The sequence below is a fragment of the Martes martes genome, assembly GCF_963455335.1.
Source record: "Martes martes genome assembly, chromosome: 5".
Classification (NCBI taxonomy): Eukaryota; Metazoa; Chordata; class Mammalia; order Carnivora; family Mustelidae; genus Martes; species Martes martes.
The window spans coordinates 68,810,249-68,833,043 of NC_137892.1; the positions used below are offsets into that span (position 1 = coordinate 68,810,249).

At 41.8% G+C, this 22,795-nt stretch overlaps 1 protein-coding gene across 2 annotated transcripts in view; it reads right to left on the reverse strand.

Moving 5' to 3' along the window:
• Nucleotides 1–22,795, reverse strand: part of MCCC2 (methylcrotonyl-CoA carboxylase subunit 2) — a 67,227-nt gene that overhangs the window by 15,469 nt on the left and 28,963 nt on the right. Inside the window, exons 7-11 of one of the 2 annotated variants that reach the window (XM_080803638.1) lie at nt 16,077–16,190; nt 9,908–9,972; nt 4,776–4,875; nt 4,571–4,666; nt 228–300 (exon numbers count right to left, since the gene is read on the reverse strand). In XM_080803638.1, coding sequence (XP_080659764.1) covers nt 228–300; nt 4,571–4,666; nt 4,776–4,875; nt 9,908–9,972; nt 16,077–16,190 — 448 coding nt within the window. The remainder of the gene's footprint in view (nt 1–227; nt 301–4,570; nt 4,667–4,775; nt 4,876–9,907; nt 9,973–16,076; nt 16,191–22,795) is intronic. The other variant, XM_080803639.1, reaches the window with a different exon arrangement.

Consider the following 22,795-nt stretch of genomic DNA (forward strand, 5'->3'; position numbering starts at 1 on the left):
TACATCAATACCTTACGACATGAGCTCATTTGTTTTCAAAGCAATAGAAAATGTTCAGGGGCATCTTACTGGCTCAGTCAGGAGAACACAGGACTTCTTGATCTCAGGGTTGTAAGTCGGGCCCAACATTGGGTGTAGAGATTACTTAAAAACAAAATCAAGAAAGAAAGAGAGAGAGAGAAAGAAAGAAAGGAAATGCTCATATTTTCGATTCTTTGCCTTTATACCTGTAACTAATGTGTCTCCATAGAAGGCTTTGAACTCGTTGAATCTGCTTCCATCCACAATTCTAGCAATGACCTAAGAAGAAAAATAACAATATTCTAGAAAGATTATATTACAAAAGAATTTTTATATTAAAGTTATTCATAAGGGAAACAACTTCACTGTTAAGTTGTCACTTTCATAGCATTTCACCCGACAGAGTCTTCTCACTAGAATTTCACTTTCCATGTGTGGTTTAAGGCCCTGACATTAGTCCGGGCCCCGGTTTTATACCACATGGTAAGAGCTACGGCACCATGTTACAGACCAGAGAAGCACAGAGACTATGAGGGCTGGGAGCTGGACTCAGAACTTCAGGAGCTGCCCAAAAGATTGGCAAAGGGTCCAGGATTCAACCACAAAGCATGGTATAGGCTCAGAGTCGGGAGACTTAGCCTCCAAACGAAGGGATCACACAGCATCTGCATGTCCTGGATAAAATCTCAGTTCTCACAGTGAAGAGAGACTTCACAAAAGTTGTGAGGATGTCATAAGCCTAAAAAAATAATGCTGAGGGGCGCCTGGGTGGCTCAGTGGTTTAAGCCTCTGCATTCCGCTCAGGTCATGATCTCAGGGTCCTGGGATCGAGCCCCACATCAGGCTCTCTGCTCGGCAGGTAGCCTGCTTCCCCCTCTCTCTCTGCCTGCCTCTCTGCCTATTTGTGATCTCTCTCTCTGTCAAATAAATAAATAAAATCTTTAAAAATAATCATAATAATGCTGAGATGAAGACCCAGCTCTGACTCCCAGGCCTACTGCTGAGAAACTAGAGGCATAGACTGATTACCTAAAATCCTAAGCCTCAGTTTTTTCATCTGATTAAAAAAATAATAATAAGGTGCCTCTTAGTACAGTAGGTAATGCATCAGTCTCATAAAAAAAAATAATAATAAGGGGAACCCTCTTACCCCACTGATGGGAAAGCAAACTGGGGCAGCCACTCTAGAAAACAGTATGGAGGTTCCTCAAAAAGTTTAAAAAAAAAAAAGGAACTACCCTACAACCCAGCAAATGCATTACTAGGTATTTACCCAAAGGATACAAGAATACTGATTTGAAGGGACAACATGCACCCTGATGTTGATAGCAATATTATCTCCAATAGCCAAACTACAGAGAGAGCCCAAATGTCCATTAACTGATGAACGGATAAAGATATTATACACACACACACACACACACACACACACACACACACACACACACAGGAATATTACTTAGCCATCAAAAAGAATAAAATCTTGCCATTTGCAACAACATGGATGGAACTAGAATGTATTATGCTGTGTGAATTAGTCAGAGAAAGACAAGTATCATATGACTTCACTTATATGAGGAATTTCAGAAACAAAAGAGATGAACACAGGGGGAGGGGAAAAAAAGAGGGGAAAAACACTATAAGGGACTCTTAACAATAAAGAGAACAAACTGAGGGCTGATGGAGGGAGGTGGGTGGTGGATGGGCTAGATGGGTGATGGGGACTAAGGAGGGCACTTGTGATGAGCACTGGGTGTTGTATGGAAACTATGAAACACTGGATTCTGCACCTGAAACTAATATTACACTGTGTGTTAACTAGCTGGAATTTAAATAAAAACCTAAAAAAGTTTTTAAAAAAAGGTAACACTTAAAAAGTGCTAACTAAAGCACACTGCCTGGCCCTCACTGAAAAGTAGCTATTATTGTTAAGACTTCAATAAATGTTCCTTGATTCTGAATCTGATCCTGCATATATACATATCTAATCTAAAAGGGGTCATTATGAAATAGTTTATCCTTGGGACTCATCACATACATTAAGACTATTTCAAAGAGTTCCAAACATATTCCAAATTTCTTCAGAAACTATTTTAGATGATAGACACCATTTTTCTTTCTAGTCCAAACTTTCTTTTCCCTGTTTACCACATCAAAGCCTTGTTTTGTAACATGCAAAGGCTGAGAAATGAGTGAATGCCTCCCAGTATCCATTCTTTCCAAAAAGTAAGAGCGTACTTGGAATTATTTTTTATTTTCCTAAAAGGTCCGATAATGTGATGGGAATATAAGTTATCTGTTCTAAATGCTATGTAGCTCCAAAACTGTACATTCTAAAACACAACACAAAACAACTACCATCCTTTCACACAAAAATAAAGCCCCTCAAAGAGCACAGCAAATTAGGGCCACTTATTATCAAACTATCCCCTATTTGCTTTACGATACCCAACACCCAGCCACATAAGATGTATTAACTCAACTTCACAAAGACTCACACTTCAGGAAGCAGACATATCCTTTGGTACTATAACTATTTCTAGAAGTGGAAAGCGATGCTCAGAGAGGTCCAATCCCAGTACCACTGATTAGGGAAACAAGGACTACAAGCCAGGTTTTCCAATGAGCATTTCAGTGTTATCCCCTAGCTCCATATACTAGTAAGACCTCCATATAAGACTTACTTGCAATTATAGAAAAACGTAATACATGATCATTATAAATCAACAAAAGGTAGAAAGTCCAGGAAACTATTTAAGAAGGCAAAAGTCTATCTTTGTAGAAAGACCTCCATTTAAATGAAATGGAACTGTCACGAAGGCCTGGACGGGCGTCTTTTTACTCATTACTGTACACTTGGCGCCTCAAACAGCATCTTCACAGACCAAACATTCAATAAACACTGTTGCATAAATGAAAAATAGCATTTATGCTTAACAGGATGAATTCTTACCCATATAGAAAACTTGGCTATCCGCAACAACTCACTTCTCAAACTTATCAGATTGTAAGTATCAGACTGTCTATGCCTATTGTTAATGGAAAAGGCAAGCTAAAATCCTAATTCTATAACTTACAGTAAACCAAGTCACCTTGCTGAAGTGAAATACCGGTGGGAGCTTCATAAAAATCCAGAATGTTAAGACCCTCCAATATAGGGTATTGCCTCAGTAAATAGCTGTGCACATCCACAGATGGGATAGTACATTCATCAATTTGTGCAAAGAAAATATTTACTAAGGGTTAAGCATCTGCCTTCGGCTCAGGTCATGATCCCAGGGTCCTGGGATAGAGTCCCACATCGGGCTCCCTGCTCAGCGGGGAGCGTGCTTCTCCCTCTGCCTGCCACTCCCCCTGCTTGTGCATGCGCACTCTCTCTGACAAATAAATAAAATCTTTAAAATATCTATCTATCTATCTATCTATCTATAGATAGATAGATATTTATTGAGTGCCAACCATGTCACCAGGTATCATTATAGCAAACAGGACATAGCCATGGAAATGGTTTCAAGAAGAACTTATAAATATTGGATAAATGTTCAAATTTAAACTGGAGAAAGAATTTTTAAAATACACATGTGTATGTTTGCATGCACAGACGATCACAGCTATATAAAAATGTACACATATACATTAAGCCAGAACAGCAAAATATTCACTGCTTTCTCTGGATGGTAGAATTATAAGCAATCTTGTGTTTTTCTGCATTTTCTACAATTTTTCACAATTAGCACAGGATCATTTTATAGTCAATGGGAAAACCAACAAATACGAAGGCACAGAAACTGACAGTAAGATTATTTCTTAATTTAAAAAGTATTCTGTCATATATGGATAGTGAACAAAATAAAAGACTACATGCTATACGCAAGCACTAAAAATTATCAATCTAGACCAAGGAAGACCATGTCAGCAATCTGTAACCATAGCTACGTCTTCGAATGTAATCAAAAGTCTAATCTCTGCTAAGGTCATATTTATCTAAAAAGGGTATGTTTTTTCCTTTCCACAACTTACTGACATTTTCTCCACTTCCCAGAAGAGCACTAAAAAGAAATAGATGAAATTTATGAAGTTGCCTACATCATTCCTCATGTGCACAGCATTAGGGAGTCCTATTTATGAACAAAGCAAGCTTCGTCATTGTGCAATGAAAACTTTCCACCCATTAAGAGGTTTTTTTATCCCCCTCTCTCTTCTAGTAAGAAATCTTTTCCTTATATGTCACTCCCTACTGAAATCCGTAAGAGGCTCTAGGTAGGAAGGTATCTAAACAGATTTCACCTTAAAAATGGATACACTCTTAACTACAGGAAACAAACTGAGGGTTGCTGGAGGGTGAGGGAAGGGGTGATGGACATTAAGGAGGACATGTGATGTAATGAGTGCTGGGTGTTACACAAGACTGATGAATCACTGACCACCACCTCTGAAACCAATAATGTTAATTAATTGAATTTAAATTTTAAAAATGAATTAAAAAAATGGATACACATATAAAGAGACTGACAGCTTGGTTTACAGCTCACAGCTCCACTCCACACACCTCTCTAATATCAAAGTGCCTCTTAAGGTTAGTACCAACGATTCCATACAATTCATCAGCAGGAAATAAAGGATCCTCAGAAGGTTCTACAGTAACCTGCAGAAATATAAAACAACCACATTAACCTATTTGAAGACATTATTCAAGGTCACAAAAGCCTAGGCTTTTGAAGAAAATAAAAGATCCAAGAAAGCAACCAACTCACATCCAATTTCTTCTGGTAATTTAGATTCCTCACAATCATCCTAGTTAGGTGGAGGGCATGATGATCATCCAAAGCGTAGTAGTCGGACACTCCGGACTTTCTACGGAGTAAAGCACACTAAAGTAATCAGAACAGGGAAAACGAAAAGAAATGTCTTAAACCCTAAAGATCTTCTCTCATCTAAGGCTAACATCATTTTTACTTCCAGAACACTTTAATAATAATGTCCCCCAACTTGATTCTCATCATGTGCCCTGCAGAACAGTATTACCCTTATTTTACAAACAAGAAACATTGATGTCTACCTAAATTAAGTGCCCTGCCCTAGGACCCTCAGTAGCTGTGTAAGAATCCGCACATTCTGGTTCTCAATCTTGACCTTCTAGACCTAGACCGCAGAGTCTTGCTGACGAGGACTTCTACTGAATGCTCATCGCAAGCACCTCAAAGAAAACTGTATGATAAAGTTCAACGGCCATAGGTGTAGTCCATAACAACAAAGCATCTGTAACTCACCGAGCTCCTAGTGGGGGTGCCAGCTATGCTCTCGCATTGCAGGGAGACCACTGAGGCCCCAGCTTTACAAAGCTACACCTTAAGAGTAAGCCATCATGGGTAACATACAGAGGCTTGACGACCCTGTCCCTCAGATAAAACAGAACTGCGAGAAGGGCCACAGAAGTTCCTGCTCAATCTCAAGTTCAATGTGAATGAAGCACGGCCTTGCTCTGTTTATTAGCTTTGTTCTGACTGGATGGCTTTTTATCTCCTATTAGATATACTGACACTAGAATATAGTATTAGAAAACAGTGCCTTGGGGCGCCCGGGTGGCTCGGTGGGTTAAAGCCTCTGCCTTTGGCTCAGGTCATGATCTCAGGGTCCTGGGATCAAGTCCCACATCGGGCTCTCTGCTCATCAGGGAGCCTGCTTTTTCCTCTCTCTCTGCCTGCTTCTCTGCCTACCTGTGATCTCCGTCTGTCAAATAAATAAATAAAATCTTAAAAAAAAAAAACAAAAAACAGTGCCTTGGTGGCACAGCTGGTTGAGCCTTGGACCCTTGGTTTCAGCTCAGATCATGATCTCAGGGTCATGGGATTGAGCCCCACAATGGGGCCCTCACTCATCACAGAGTCTGCTTCGGACTCTTTATCCCTTTGCCCCTTCCCCCTTTGTGCACGCACACATGCACTCTCTCTCTAAAATCAATCAGTCGATCGACCAATAACTATAGGGGTGGCTGGCTGGCTCAGTCAGTGGAGCATGCAACTCTTGATCTCAGGGTCGTAAGTTTGAGCCCGACAATGGGTGTAAAGATGGCTTAAAAATAAAAAAAAAATTTTTTTAAATAAACAAAATAATTGTAAAGACAGACAAAAATATGTACCTGAAAAAATAGAACTTTGGTTCATTTTATGAGTAAGGACTAATCTGCAGCAATCTAAATTGTGATGTCTTGTCTAGGGAAAATGCCAAACCCTTAACAAATACTTCTTGGAAATGGGTCCTCACAGTGGCTTCAGGGCACTCTCCACCTCTGGACTGGGCGTTTCTAAATGAGAGCAGAGACCATGCTTACTCCTTGCTATAGGCCTACAACACTTCGCAAATGGTAGACCCTTCATGTTTTTTAACTTAATATGACATTTTAAAACAAACAGTATCTTTTACATGCTTCATACATCATACCAGCTATATTTGCTGACTTCTAGATACACTGTGATAATTCAGAAAGCAGAGAGAAGCAGAAGGCACTACTTCCAAATCAGGAAATATTTAAAATAAAATGTTTTCTTTTATTTATTTTTTTTAAAGATTTTATTTCTTTATTTGACAGACAGAGATCACAAGTAGGCAGAGAGGCAGGCAGAGAGAGAGAGGAGGAAGCAGGCTCCCCACTGAGCAGAGAACCTGATGTGGGGCTCGATCCCAGGACCCCGGGATCACGACCTGAGCCAAAGGCAGAGGCTTTAACCCACTGAGCCACCCAGATGCCCCTAAAATGTTTTCTTTTAAAAACTGCCTGGTATTTACCAAAATAGCAGGAAAGGGAAAGCTTTGATGAGACACTGTATTACAGAAGTCTTTGTGTCCAATTAATTCCTTTGGATGGCTAATCAGAGAGGTTTAAAATATGTATTTACAAAGACAGAAGAAACCCAAAGCAATGTATGACTAGTAAATTTTGTCAGACTGTTAAAAAAAAAGCCATTACTACTATTAGGTCATTACCACCTAATCACTGTTCCGTGATTTTAAACAGGTTATTACGAATAATCATAGCTAGTGGTATCAGGGCACTTCCCAGGGACCAGACACTGTGCTCTGAGGTAGAAACTATTCTCATCTTCACTTCACATGTAAAGAAATGAGGCTCAATGAAGTTAACTAGTTTGTCCAGTCACAAGGGTAGTAAGTAAGGCAAGCAGAAGATGAATTCCAGAACCTACACCCCTAACTTGGCATAGACTGCCTACAGCTTTTACGGGCACCAAATAACTTTTTTTTAATAGTCAAAAAAATTTTTTTAATTAATACTTCTCAAATACTATTTTCATTTTCTCGTTAAGCATCCACAAACAGTGACAGCCCACTCTGGCCTGTACCCCACTCACACCCCATTCTACCGTGTCCTCTCTCCAGGCTGAAATGCCCATGCCACCATCTCCCTGCCACGGTCAGTGCAATCAGAGAGTAACACAGCGTGGCAACTCACACACTTGTGCTCAGCATAAATAAATAAGTGTTCTTCTGTTCCACACAGGCAGAAACTCAGGCTCGTGCTAAGCTTTTCTCAGCCAACCTCAACACCACTCCCTTAACCACTCCTCCCTTCGCCTCTAGTTGCTCTTTATTAAAAAAAAAAAACAAAAAACTACTCTTTAATGGTCCAGTTATGATAAACAACAACAATAAAAATAATGGCAGAAGGGGTGTCTGGGTGGCTCAGTGGGTTAAACATCTGCCTTCGGCTCAGGTCATGATCTCAGGGTCCTGGGATCAAGCCCCCCATCGGGATCTGTGCTCAGCAGGGAGCCTGCTGCCCCCTCTCTCTCTGCCTGCCTCTCTGCCTACTTGTGATCTCTGTCAAATAAATAAATAAGATCTTAAAAAATAATAAGAAAAACAGCAGTTAACATTTTTAGGTCCTTATTTAAAGCAGGTATTGTTTCAAGCAATTTACATATATCATCCCATTTAATCCTCACAAAACTCTAAGAGGTAGATGGTCTTCTTACCCCTGAACTCTAACCTGACATGACTGGACCAGTAACCAGCAGGAGCCAGCTCAGGGCTGACTCACAGGAGCCAGGTGTGTGAGACTCTTGCTGAATCTACACTCAGTGGTGTCCTGTTGGGACCCTGCCATCGGCCTCAGTGGGATACTTTGTACCAGAGGCACTGACAGATGCCACAAAGCCGGACTCTTCCCCTCCCCAGAGAACCAGCTGTTATGCATCCACCTGCTCATGAGAGTGAGCTAAACTCCTCCACGGTGTGGCTGCCTCAGCATCTGTTCTGTGTGGTTGAGGGGACAGCAGGAGCCTAAAGCGGCTCCAGCCGGCTCAGGAAGGCGTAGGTGCTGGAGAGCAGCCCCAGACTCACAAGCACGTTAAGGTCCTGATTGGATTTCCCCAACAACCCTTGTGACCAACAGGCCCTTCCGCCTCCCAGCTCCTTCCTGAATGCCTTATGCGCGTTAAGACCTAAAGCAGAACCAAACAAAATGCCCATCTCTTGTTCTGAATTAGCCCTTGAACTCCCAAGTGCTCCAAACATAGACCCTAAGAAAAAATGGGCTCAGGCTCCGCCTCTGTGTGTGCTCTGCCTTGAGCTGCCGGCCTGGCCCCTGGAGGCACGCCGTGTACTTCCTCCAGGTTCTGTGAGTAATAAGCCTGTCCATTTCAATTTCTCCTGCGGTCTGTTGTTGAACCACAGCTCACCATCCAGCACTCTGTGCTCCACTTAACAAATATTAATTTAACAGTGTCATTTAACTGCGCCTGGATGGCTCAGTCGGTAAAACATCCAACTTCCTGATTTCAGCTCAGGTCATGATCTCAGGGTTGTGAGATCGAGCCCTGCATAAGGCTCCGTGCAGATGTCACTGGGTCCCACTCTCAGAAGGGCCCTGTGCTGAGCGTGCAGCCTGCCTGGGATTCTCTCTCTCTCCCCCTCTGCCCCTCCCCACTCTTGTTCTCTAACAATAAAATAAAATCTCTAAACAAAAAAACAAAAAGCACAGTCAACACCTACATACCAGTGGGTTGGATTGATCTTCCATATGCTCTCCCTAGACTTCTTTACAGGCCTTATCACACATACACATTTATATCATTATATCATATTGTTACTTATCGCCCACCTCCCTGACTAGAATGTTAAGCTCCCTGAGGTCAAAGACAAAGTCTATCTCATAATCTTGACTACCTATAACAGTGTCTGCCACACGACAGATGCTGGACGGATATCTAGTAAAGAAATGAGAAACCTCCTATTAAAAGAAATAACGAGGGGCGCCTGGGTGGCTCAGTGGGTTAAAGCCTCTGCCTTCAGCTCAGGTCATGATCCAGGGTCCTGGGATCGAGCCCCACATCAGGCTCTCTGCTCAGCAGGGATCCTGCTTCCCCCTCTCTCTCTGCCTACTTGTGATCTCTGTCTGTCAAATAAATAAATAAAATCTTTTAAAAAAAAATAATAATAATGAGGGGCGCCTGCGTGGCTCAGTGGGTTAAGTCTCTGCCTTCGGCTCAGGTCACGATCCCAGGGTCCTGGGATCAAGCCCTGCATCGGGCTCTCTGCTCCGTAGGGAGCCTGCTTCCTCCTCTCTCTCTGCCTGCCTCTCTCCCTACTTGTGATCTCTGTCAAAATAAATAAATGAATAAAATCTTAAAAAAAAAAAAAAAGAAAAAAGAAAGAACGAACAAGCTAGTGTTGTAGCTTAGAAATTCAACTCTGTAGTTCAAAGAATTGAACCCTGAAACAGCAGCTCAAGAACAGATCGACTTGTGGTTGAATCTGGCAAATTTAACTCTTAGAAAAAAAATAATGAAACTTTCTCTTCGACAGAGCAACAGGCCTGTCATTCATTCATTCCTGGAAGCCTGGAAAGCAACAAGGGCTTCTGTCTCACCTGCAATGCAGGTCGGCACCCCCGAGGTCCTCAGCGGATACATCCTCTCCAGTGGCGGCTTTCACCTACAGCAAGGAGAAAAGTAGGTGGTGAGTTCTGCCCGTCAGAGAAATAAAAACGCTTACCTAACATGCACGTCTTCTGACCTGACTATGCCTACCGCTCTTTATTCCACACAGCTAAAGATTTTCCCTCCCTCCTTCCTTCCTTCTTCCCTCCCTCTTTTTCTTTCTTTTTTTTCCCCCATTTTTGAAGTAGACTTCACACCCAGCATGGAGCCTAACGCAGGGCTCAAATTCAAGACCCTGAGATCAAGACCTGAGCTGAGACCAAGCGTTGGACACTTAACCCACTGAGACACCCAGGTGCCCCAAGATTGTTTTCTTATTCCACCCACCCAACAACCCTAGAAAAAACTGTCTCTAGTCTACAGAGAAAAATCTGAACCCAGAGCCACTAAGGAATTCTCCCACAGCCCCTGAGCAAGGGATGGAACCTGAGCTGAGTATTTCCGATCCGACTGTGTCTGTGTATATGCTATTCCCACTGCCTGGGCTCCCTCCCTGCTCTCTGTCACCCACCTGGGGAATCCCTCCTTCTCCTGCACGCCCCATCTACTCTATGCGGCTTTCTCTGTCCTGCACAGGCCTTTTCATCATTGGCAACACCCCAGAGCAATAAGAGAATAAGGTTTGCTCATCTGTGGTCCAAGAATACCCCTCACACACCTCCAACAGGGCACCCAGCAGACTGTGCACATCAGTAACCTGCATGTGTCTCTCTTGTCTCCTCTATAGTGTGAGTGCCTTGATGGCAGGCACTGTGATGTATTCATCTTTGAACGCTCAGGAAATTTAATGAAGTAAGGCCTTTTGAAAAACTGAAAAACTATCCTGAAAAAACGCAGTAACTATCAAACTCTTACAAGTGCAATACCTTTAAGAGGCCAAAAAAAAAATCTCTAAGATTACCCACACCTACAATTCAGCAGAATATAACCAAAAAGAAAGAAACGTGAAGTAATAAATGAAGAATGGCTTAACTACAGCCCGAGAAATTCTAATAGGAAAACAGAAAAATCAGTTAGTGCCAAATGTCAACCTGACCCCTTAGGAATTGCTAATTGGTTCCTACTTCTTTATGTTGATTGATTTCTTTTTCTTTTATAGGAAAAGCTGGTGTTAGAACAATGAACATTTACCTAAACTGTAGCACAGAAAGGACTTATTATTCACTACATCAGAAGTTCTGTCTTAAACAAAATATTATTGCACAGAGAAGAGTAATCAAAATTTTCCCTTCCAATTATTCCACCCACAGAACTAAATTCTTCTTCTCTTCTTCCCAAAATATTCAGTGTAAAATAGCATTCAGCCCAGACAATAACTAATTATAAGAGGTGCCTGGATATTTAAAGTTGTAGAAAGGAATAAACAACCGACATACTCTGTTTATTTCCAGGGATCTGACTAATACCAAGTGATGAGATAAGGATTCGTCATTGGTTAGTATTTACTGAACACCCACAACATGTTTGATACTGTGACAGGTGCAAGGACGATAAAAATTAAGAACAGCTCATTCTACGAAATATCAAGTTCAGAAGACAGAAGAACAAAAAGCTCCTTCAGAAACTTGTCTTACCCTTAGGCATTTTTTTCAACCATTCTAAAAGCTATAGCAACTCAACTGCATATGATGCATGGAATCTTCTTTCAATTTTCTAAAACAAGAGTTAAAATTTAGAACCCTCAAACTGATGAGATTGCTGGGGCTTGCTTTTTTTTTTTTTTTCTTTACCTGTAAACATGGTCATTCGGTGGTAGACTACAGAAGAGAGTTCAGTTCTCTCAGAGAACTGCCGACTTGTTGAGGTAAAAGGTAAAAATCCTCACCAATGATCGGACATTGCCAACTGCACCCCTCAGAAAACCTCTTCTCTCGAAACAGCTAGTGTTATTTCAGTATTAATGATGCTGCCTATGGTCCCAAAAAAGGCGTTTTCAAATTTCAGTCCTATCTTTACTCATTCTTTAAGGAAAAACACCTCAAAACTACTGAAAGTTTGTATGCATCACTAGACAAAGGGAAATTCTAAATGAATTTTCCTCTCATTTACCAATGGTAAGTATCACTTGTAGCTAGAAATACATCAAAGAATAACTGACACCACAGGCCTTCTGAATAATGCTTTCAGACTTTTATCACATTTTAAAATGGCAGCTCTTCAGGCTTATCTGATCCTCAATAAAATTTATGAAAAATAAACACAATCATTTGCAAAATATACATATTTCACATCAAAGCAAGCATAAGCTCTTTTTAACGTACTCTTTTTAATTAATTCATGTTATTATTTCAAAATCAAAAATGATTTTTTTGACAGACTTCTGAAGCGTTAACCTTACTCTTTGAGATAGAATTCACACATCATAAAATTCACATTTAAAGAATACAATTCAGTGTTTCTCAGTATATTTTCACGGCTGTGGAACCATCAAAACCACCTAGTTCCAGAAGTTTCATCACTCCCAAAGGAAGCCCATACTCATTACAGTTACTCTCCATTCTACCTTCTTCTTGGTCCTGGCAACCACGAATCTACTTGTGGTCTCTAGGAATTTGCTTATTCTAAATATTTCATAAAAGCAGAATTATACAATACTTTTCCTTTTGTGTCAAATTTCTCCTTTTGTGACATAATGTTCTCAAGTTTCATCCATGTTGTAGCATGTGTCAGAACTTCATTTTTTTTATGGCTGAATCATATTCCACTGTATGTATATTATAGTTTTATAGTATTCTTTACATTCTCCTCAACTATATAACATTCTTAGATTTCACTAAATAATGGGACATTTTGTTGTAAGATATAGTAATTATACCTGTGTCTTCACCTAGCCTCTGTTCATCCCTTTGAAGTCTGGGCCCAGACTGTGACACACGCATAGCAGAGTGAAGACTGCATTACTGAACATCACTGGAATGGAGCCGAGCATGGAGGAGATGGGAAGGGCCCAGGATTACTCAGTCCTGCAACACAGGCAGCTCCCCAGTAAGGGTGCACTGGGTCCCACTCTCAGAAGGGCCCTGTGCTTGGAGTTTAATGCTCAGTGGTTACCCTAATGAAATTTTACTTTTATCTTTGAGTATGTGTTCTGTAAATGAAGTCTGATGGGACAATGGGGTATGTGCGTTGGCTGCTCTGTCTGGTCTGGTCTTGGCTCTTGGCTGGTCTGTCTCCCACCATCTTTCTGGAAAGGGTTCTTGGCTCCCTGCTTCCTGCCAACTGGTACGTAGGCCCTGGGCGCTGCCCCATCTGCTCCTCCCCATCCCTGCCTAGCGACTATTACACCTGTCCCCAGTGCGGCCTGCCATGGGCAAAGGGAAGACCAGGTATCAGACATGCACCCCCTGGTGTCTCAGGGTGGAGCACAGCAGCACCTTCACCACTCTGGGCTGGCGGTGCTGAGCTGTATTCTCTAGCAGGTGCGCAGTGGTGGTGGAGGTGGGAGCTGAGGGATAGCTTTTCACCCCTCGCCCATCTGAATACCAAGCACATCCTGGAATGCAGGCTGCATACCCCTGGGGGGTCATATGTCTACCAGGAGTTGAATGATGGGCCCACTGGAAGCACAAATGCCTGAGAGGGGAGTATTCTATGCTTGAAGAAACATGTTCTTAAACAGCAAATAAAAAACACCAAGGCAGTTAAACATACCAATGTTTTATATTTTATATAAAACATGTTTTATATTTTAGTCCCTTTAACAGTAGTTGTTCCTCCTTTTTGAACAAGGGGTCTCATATCTTCATTTTGCACTGGGGTCTGCAATTACGAAGCTGGTCCTACCAGTGATCTGTAACGACTGCTAGGATTAGGAATGTAGAGCCCCTCTCACAGCTACTCTAACGTGTTCCTTTTTTTTTTCTAACTTAATCTTTTTGAAAAGGTAATGTTTTCACAAGACTCAGAAAGTCAAAGGGCTCAAAATGTTTATGTTCAGCACAGACACACATACACACAAGTCAAAGGTCTCTCCCTTGCCCTATTTCATCTCCTCTGCATTAAAACTATGTTTACTGTACCTTTTCAGAGTTTCTTTATGCATATACAAGCTTACAAACGCATAATATGCCCCGTTTAAAACAGAAGTTGAGGGGCGCCTGGGTGGCTCAGTGGGTTAAAGCCTCTGCCTTCGGCTCAGGTCATGATCTCAGGGTCCTGGGATCGAGCCCCGCATCGGGCTCTCTGCTCGGCAGGGAGCCTGCTTCCTCCTCTCTCTCTGCCTGCCTCTCTGCCTACTTGTGATCTCTGTCTGTCAAATAAATAAATAAAATCTTTAATAAAAAAAAAAAAAAAGAAGTTGACATATTATGTGCAAGCACCTTGTTCATCAACTTCCAGTGACCCTGAGTCAAACAAGAATGCAACTGAAACAAGAAGAAAAAATAAGCAGAAGTTTATTTCATCAGCCATTCAACAAATGATGCTAGTCCAACTACATATCACATACAAATGATGTTGGATTCCTTCCTTAAGTCCTACCCAAGCTAACTCAAAATGGATTATGAACTTGTAAGAGCTCAAACTATAAAACTTAAAAGAAACCCAAGTATTAAATCTTCATGATCTTGCAATAGGCAAAGCCTTCACAGATATGACACCAAAAGCACAGCAAAGAAAAAAAAATGCAAAAAGTGAACTTTACCAAAATTAAACATTTTCATGCTTCAAAGGAAGATGCCATCAAGAAACTAAAGACAATCCATAGAAAGAAGATATTTGTATCCAGAACCCATAAAGAAGTCTCACAACTCTAAATAAAGACAAAAAGCCCAATTTAAAAAGTGTGCAAAAGGATGTAAATAGGTAGCTCTCCAAAGATGATATACGAATGACCAACCAGCACATGAAAGGCACTCAACAACATGAGCCATTAGGGAAACGCAAATCACAATCTGAATGAGGTACCATCCACTAGGATGGCTGTCTTCACGTAGACACACAACAACTGTCTGCAAGGAAATGGAAAAATCAGAACCCTCACACACAGCTGCCAGGAACGTATAATAAATATGCTGTGGGCAGTTTGGCAGTTCCTCAAGATGTGAAACCTAGAGTTTCCATGTAACTGAGCATCTGTACTCACGGGTCTATAAACCTTATAAAGGGAAACACATCCATTTAAAACTCGGACAGGAAGGTGCACAGCAGCATTACTCCTAATATCCAAATGCTGGAAACAACCTGAGTGACTCTCAGCTGATCAACAGATACACGACATGCTGCCTATCCATAAGATGAAATATTATTCAGCAATAAAAAGAAATGAAGTGGTTTTTCAAACACTTAAACACATAATTATCACATGATCCAGCAATTCTACATCTGCGCAGAAACCCAAAACAAGTGAAAGCAGGGACTCAAACATATATATGTGTACACTCAGAGTCACAGCAGCAATATCCGTAACAGCCCCAAATTGGAAGCAACTCAAAAGTCCATTGATGGATGAGTTAATAAACAAAATGTGGCAGATACATGCAACGGAGTATTACTCAGCCTTAAAAAGGAAGTTCTGACATATGCAAAAACATGCTGAATCTTGAGGACATCATCCTAAGTGAAATACACCAATCACAAAAGGACAGACACTGTATGACTGCACTTATACAATGTAGCTACAGTAGTCAACTTCATAGAAAAAGTAGAATCGTGGTAGCCAGGAGCAGCAGAGGTTGGAAACAATACGGAGTTAATGTTTAATGGGTACAGATTTTCAGCTGGAACAGATGAGAAAGTTCTGGAGATGGGTGGTGGTGATGGTTGCACCACAATGTGAATATATTTAATCCCACAGAACTGTGCTCTTACAAATGGTTAGAACGGGGATGCCTGAGTGGCTCAAGCATGACTCTCGCTTTTGGCTCAGCTCACGATCTCAGGGTGGTGAGACTGGGCCCCACATCAGGTTCTGCACCCAGCGGGGAGTCTGCTTGAGGATTCTCTCCCCCGGCTTGTGCTCTCTCTTCCTCTAAAACAAATGAATAAAGCTTTGGGAAAAAAAATGGTTAGAACAGTTTAAAAAAAAATGGTGAGAATGGTAAATCTTATATTATGTATATCTTAGTTCAATCAATCAATCAGTCAAGACTATGTTCTTACCAGTGGGGGTCCTGCCAAGAAAATGGTACCCTGCTTGCGTACAATGATGTTTTCATCAGCCATCGCAGGCACATAAGCACCACCTGCCGTACAAGAGCCCATGACCACCGCTATCTGGAATCCAAGCATACAAGAAACCCAACAGGTGAGGTTCAGTTGGCTGTAGTCTCTGGATCTACAGACCCATAATTGTCGCCGTACCAGAGGCTCTTACTAGCTGGTTCCTATAAGTCCTTTTAAAAATGGTCCTCTAAGTGTTTGGAATAATTCCTTAACTACTTCTATCAAAGCCTTTTGAAGGGATTAGGTCACATCTTTACAAAATTTATGGACAGTCCCCCTGTTGGAGGGATGACTGGCCATTTAGAACATCAGCCTGATCAACTCATGGGGAGAAGAAACTCCACAATCCACCCACAGGAGAGCAACACTGTGTTGAAACTAATAAATCTTCTCAACAACCACCACTTACCTCATGGGAATGCTGAAATAATTCTCCAAATGAGTGTGAATATTTTGTGTTACCCTGAATACGGTATGTTCTAAATATAAAACTAATGTTAGCATCTCAGCTGAAAATTGTGTTCCAAGAGCAAGTCAGCTCTGTGGACCCAGGGTGATGTGTATGTTGAGAGCCCACAGTGTTGTTTTCTCAACATTTAGGTGTGTTTGAAATGCTCCATAACAAAGCTTTTTAAGAAGACTCTTTCCCAGAAATTAGTAAGACACAAAGAATAATGAATATGGGTTTGGCTGATTCCCCCTAAGTAGGAATAAGTAGTATCAGAGAAAAATAAGAAAAATACATAATGGCCATTTTCTTAAATTACCACACAAAAGCACTTTTTGCTACTGATTCCAATATTCCATCAGTTTTCTTAGAGTCAGGCAAATACCCATTTTGAAATAAAAATGCTACACTAGTATTAATCCAAAGATGCAAGGCAGCAAGAGGTAACATTTTCCCATCGAAATGGGCTACCACAAAAAGTACTTTTCCCTATTTCACATATGTTATTAAAAACGGCTGTAACATTTCACTGTCAACATATTACAAAAGTGTTTATCATGTATCGTTTTTGCTTATCAATCACTCGGAAGTTTATTTTCAAAATATCTATGGCTAGAAAAACTATCACATAAGGAAATGAGCACAGAAAACATTCACTATAACCGTGTTCACAATAGTGAAGATACGCAAATAACGAACATATCCATCAACACCACATTTTGAATGGATAAATGAAATATGAATAAATAAGTTCTTTAAAAATCTGAGGGAGAAAAACAAATGAAATGCTACCACTTTATAAATCCAGGCGCACCTGGGTGGCTCAGTGGGTTAAACCCTCTGCCTTCAGCTCAGGTCATGATCTCAGGGTCCTGGGATCCAGCCCCACATCGGGCTCTCTGCTCAGCAGGGATCCTGCTTCCCCCTCTCTCTCTGCCTGCCTCTCTGCCTACTTGAGATCTCTGTCTGTTAAATAAATAAATAAAATCATAAATCCAAGTGGAGGGTGCATGAGTGTTCCATTATTAGTGCATTATTCTCTGTACTTGCTGCATGTTTGAAATATTTTATGAGCTTTTTCTTTAAGGCTTGAGGAGTAAAGGACATGATGATGATTTCAATTCACCAGCCTGTTCTCAGTACAAGAACAGCAGATACAGCTCAAACTATTTCAGTACCCCCCCCCCAGAAAAAAAGAAAAGACAAGGAAGTAGAGAAGAGTCACAGTGAAGTAATAATCTAAAAAGGCACAAATTTCAAAAGTAAGACCCAAAGAACGAAAGAGGCATAGCAGGGTTCTGTGACAGCAAATTGAAAGCAAAAGAAAAAAACAGCAGGGGCACCTGGGTGGCTCAGTGGGTTAAACCCTCTGCCTTCAGCATCCCAGGGTCCTAGGATCGAGCCCCACATCGGGCTCTCTGCTTGGCAGAGAGCCTGCTTCCCCCTCTCTCTCTGCCTGCCTCTCTGCCTACTTGTGATCTCTGTCTGTCAAATGGATGAGTAAAATCTTTAAAAAAAAGAAAAGGAAGAAAAAAACAGCAATGATCAGCAAATATTCAGAGACCAAGGATGCGAGGTGGGGTGGGTGGAGGACAAAGAAAGAAGAATTCAGGTGTCAAAAGGCAGAAAGACAAAAATGATGGTAATGAACCTGAATGCCATCATGCCATCTCATGGGGGAGAAAACATCTACCGATTTAGTAGAAAAGTTTCACAAGTGAATAGCGAACAAATTATTAGTGAATCTACACCAAGGAATTTTACCGTATTCCTAAGGGCACTTTCAGATGTGTTCTTTTCCCACAGGACTTTCAAAACCAAGGAAATTGACAATCCACTTCTCTCACACAAACTGCGAGTGGACCCCAGTGACTCCCGACTCTTGGGATTCATGTCCTGTATAATCCTATCCCCCTTGAGTGTGGTGGATCTGGTAACATGCTTCTAACACACAGATTATACCAAGTGCCACTCTTGTGATCCAGTTCTGAGAGACCATGTCTCCCCCCTGCCAGCCCCCTTCTCTTGCCCACTTGCTTGTTCGCTCTGATGCAGCCAGCCAACATGGGGAGACTTGCTCTCTACAGATGCCCACTTGGGAAGGAAGCTCAAGATGCTTCCGGCCAACAGCTCCCAAGGAAACGAGCGGGGCCCTCAGAGAAATGAATCACACTGCCCGCCGCCACATGAGCCAGCCGGGGCAGAGCCTTCCCAGTCCATCCTGGAGGGGACTGCAGCCACCTGCGCTCAGCACTGGGGGATCCAGCCCAGCTGTGCTTTGAGCCCTGAACCACAGACACTGCAGGGTAATACATGGTGCTTTCAACTACCAAGTGTGGGGGGAATTTGTTACACAGCGCTAGACAATACAGAGATCAAAGGCCATCTACCTTCTGTAACTGCTATGGAGGCATCTCTGAAACCCTGGGACACTCTTTGATTAGGAGTAATCTGTGGTTGCTGGTCTGTAACCTGTCTGTCTATAAACCATTCCTCTATTCCAGAGATGGGAGATAGGCCAAGAAGAGAATTCTGGACGATCCCGGAGAGTAATGAAAAACCAAAAGATGTGGGTAAACATTGAAACCATCATGCTACATGAAAGAAACCACTTATTATATGATCCCTTTCAAATGAAATGTATCCTAGGCAAATCCACAGAGACAGAAAGTAGAGGAGTGGTTGCCAGGGGCTGGAGGGATTGGATACAAATGGGGAGTAACTGTCCTTGGAAACGGCATTTCCTTTGGGAGTGTTGAAAATGTTCCAAAATTGACTGAACTCTGGGAATATCCTAAAAGCCACTGAACAGTACATTCTAAATGGGTACACTGTATGATATGTGAATTCTCTCTTAATAAAGCTATTATAAAAATTTAAAATTTTAAAATAAAGCTATTATAAAATTTAAGAAGCAAGACCTAGAATTATTAAGTATAGAAGATTCAAAATTTTCCATCAAGAAGAAACAGGTTATTCTAGTCACAAGTGTGTCACAGACACTAAACAATATCTCTAAAGCAAATTCTGATAATAGAAGAGAACAGAAATAGAATAGGAAAATGAAATTTTAAAAATGAAATAAAATAGAAACAGGATAGAAAAATGAAACAAAAAAACAGAAAATAGTGGAGTCTCCACTGTCACAGAATCTCCTCTTCTCATCATGTAATTGTAAGCCAGGCACTCACTCATGAAACAGGGTGACTGGCCCCAAGAAGAGCCCTGTCACTGTGTCTACTCCTTCTCCTCACAAATAACAGGAACCCCTCGGCAGAAGACCTCCACTAGCTTTCCATGTCCGCAAGCATTTGTCTACGGAACAACAAAGATCTTACATTGGGGCCATGCTGGACAAATGATATGGAACCCCAGAGAGAAAATTCTGCTTTCTTTACCAAGAGGACATTAAAAGGACATAAGTAAGATGCAACTGTTCTGCACACACTCAGGGTAGAGATTTGGCTTGCATTGAGGCACAACACAGGCACCAAATCAGAAGAGACGGGACAGTGACTGTCATCTGCATCAGAGCAAAGGAGAACTCCCAAGAACTCCACTGAGAGGCTTGAGTCCACCCAGTCACCTGGGAGGAGAGCTTCCTGTGACACAGACAAACCAGGAGATCCCTCTTACAGGGCTGATGAGAAACAAAGGCAAGAGAAATGGAGCTTAGATTAAATCTCCTCACAGCTTGCGCCCACTGAGAGATAACCTGAGATAGGCAGAGCATGACCTTCTTCAAGGAACTCATAGCTGTCTTAGTACCTTAATGTTTATATTTATTAAAGACTAAAAGGAACATTTTGATAGCAGCTAGCCCTCAAGGTTGGGAAAGCCTTGCTTCCCAAATCCTTAGAGAATTACACCATCCTTAAACCCCACTAATCAAAAAGTATATAATAAGTTACTCCTCACAATCCCAGTGTAGCTCTTTCTGCCCACAGGTCCTGTCCACATGCTGTAAGAAAATCACCTTTTTAGACCAAAAATGTCTCCAGAATTCTTTCTCAGCTGACAAACCCCAAAACTTCCAAATTTCACCAGGGTGAGGACGTCCATGGTGATCCAAGACTTGAATCAAAAGCAAGAAAGCAGCGAGAAGGCCAAGAAAATGTAACTGACCCTTACACGGCTTGCCATGACTGCCAGAGAAGGCACAAGCAGAAATTCTGAGTACAAGGAAATGAGATGCTACGAAACAGAGGTAAGAGACTGAGAAACTTTAGATGAAATTTATTACCCTCCAGGTCCTGCCTGAACAAATAAAGACTGGTTCTCATTGCACCAAAACCAAATTACATATTGTAGGTCAGCAGCCTGCCCTACAGAAAAGGCTTCTGAGAGAGAGTCAAGAGGTTTTACACCTAATTCTGAAAAGCTGTGTGAACTCTAGACCTCCATGCTTCCACTGAAAAATTGCAAAAGACCATCCAGTTCAAAGGCACACTGTGATAAATGTAATGCAACTTGGAGGGGGGAAAAGTTTCAGTTGTTTGATGGAAAAGCCATTGAAAATACAGCTCATGTTTTGGGGCACCAGTCGGTTAAGCTCAGGTCATGATCCTGGGGTCCTGGGATCAAACCCCACGTGGGGCTCCCTGACCAGAGGGGTGTCTGCTTCTTCCTCTCCCACTCCCTCTACCTCTCTTCCCCTATTCCCCGCTTGTTTTCTCTCTCTCACTTGCTTGCTCTCTCAAGTAAGTAAATAAAATCTTTAAAAACATTTATATAGTATGGGCGCCTGAGTGGCTCAGTCAGTTAAGTGTCTGCCTTCAGCTGGGGTCATGATCCCAGAGTCCTGGGATGGAGCCCAGCTTCAAGCTCCCTGCTCAGCAGGGAGCCTGATTCACTCTTTGCCTGCCGCTGCCCCCTGCTTGTGCTCTCTCTCTCAGTCAAAAAAATAAAATCTTTAAAAAAAAAAAAAAAAGGTTTTATATAGTATGTTTTTAGGGGCGCCTGGGTGGCTCAGTCAGTTAAGCACCTGTCTTTGGCTCAGGTCACGATCTCAGGATCCTGGGACTGAACCCCACTTCGGGCTCTGCACTCAACAGGGAACCTGCTTCTCCATTTCCCTCTTCCCCTCCACCCACTCATGCTCTCTCTTTCTTTCTCTCTCTCAAATAAATAAATAAAATCTTTAAAAAAAAAAAAAAAAGCAAACCGGGAAAGCAAATACTGTCTATATCACACAAGGAACAAAACTGGTTCCTTCCTCTACCTATAGAGCTTCCATTAAAAAAAAAAAGCCACAAAATACTCACATCAATTCAATAGCTATCCAAAACTTAAGAACGTCACCAATTATACTGACTGATCACACTACTGATTCTGGAGCACTCATGCTTATCTGTGCTAAATAGGCTGAAATGTGCACAGAAAACAAAAAGTCCATCTTGCCCAGAATGTCCTGTTTCTTTCTCAATCTTTTCATCAGCCTCAAAGCCATCAGAGTGATTCCGTCTCCCCTAGGCCTTATCTGACTTCATGGACAGGTTGAAATGTATTTAAAAATAATGAGCAGCTCTTCCTGCCCATGGGTCCTGTCCCCGTGCTTTAATAAAACCACTATTTTTATAACCCCCCCCAAAAATAGGGATGCCTGGGTGGCACAGTCACTTGAGTGTCCAACTCTTGATGTCAGCCTAGGTATAATCTCAGGGTGGTGAGACTGAGCCCCCTTTCGAGCTCTGTGCTCAGCAGAGGGCTTGAGTTTCTCTCACTCCCTGTCTCCACCACCCCTGGCACGCTCTCTCTAAAATAAACAAATAGGTCTTTTTTTTTTTTAAATAAGTCTTTTAAAAAAAGAAAAACATAGTGATATACAAGTGCCTGTCCTAACTAAGCCCTCCTAGCAATTACCATGATCTGAAGCAAAGAAAACAAGTTTCAAAAATAATGAGCTAAAGCCAGAGGGAGGAGGTGAGGGGAGGAGGGAAGGAGAGAAGAAAGCAAGGACACTTGAAAGAATTTTAAGTGCCTCTCTGAAAAGAAGAACGAACAGGCAGAAGTGCAAAGAAAACTCAAGGGAAAGTCCCAAGGCACTGACCCTGCACAAGGCTGGATGAATATGCCTATTTCAGAAGAAATGCACTGTTAGTCATAGCAGAAACACTCTATTCCTGATGCACTAAAGGGTCACACTCAAGCAGGGTGAGAGGTGACACAGCAGAGCGAAGATCCATCCAGACGAGGCCACCACTAATTT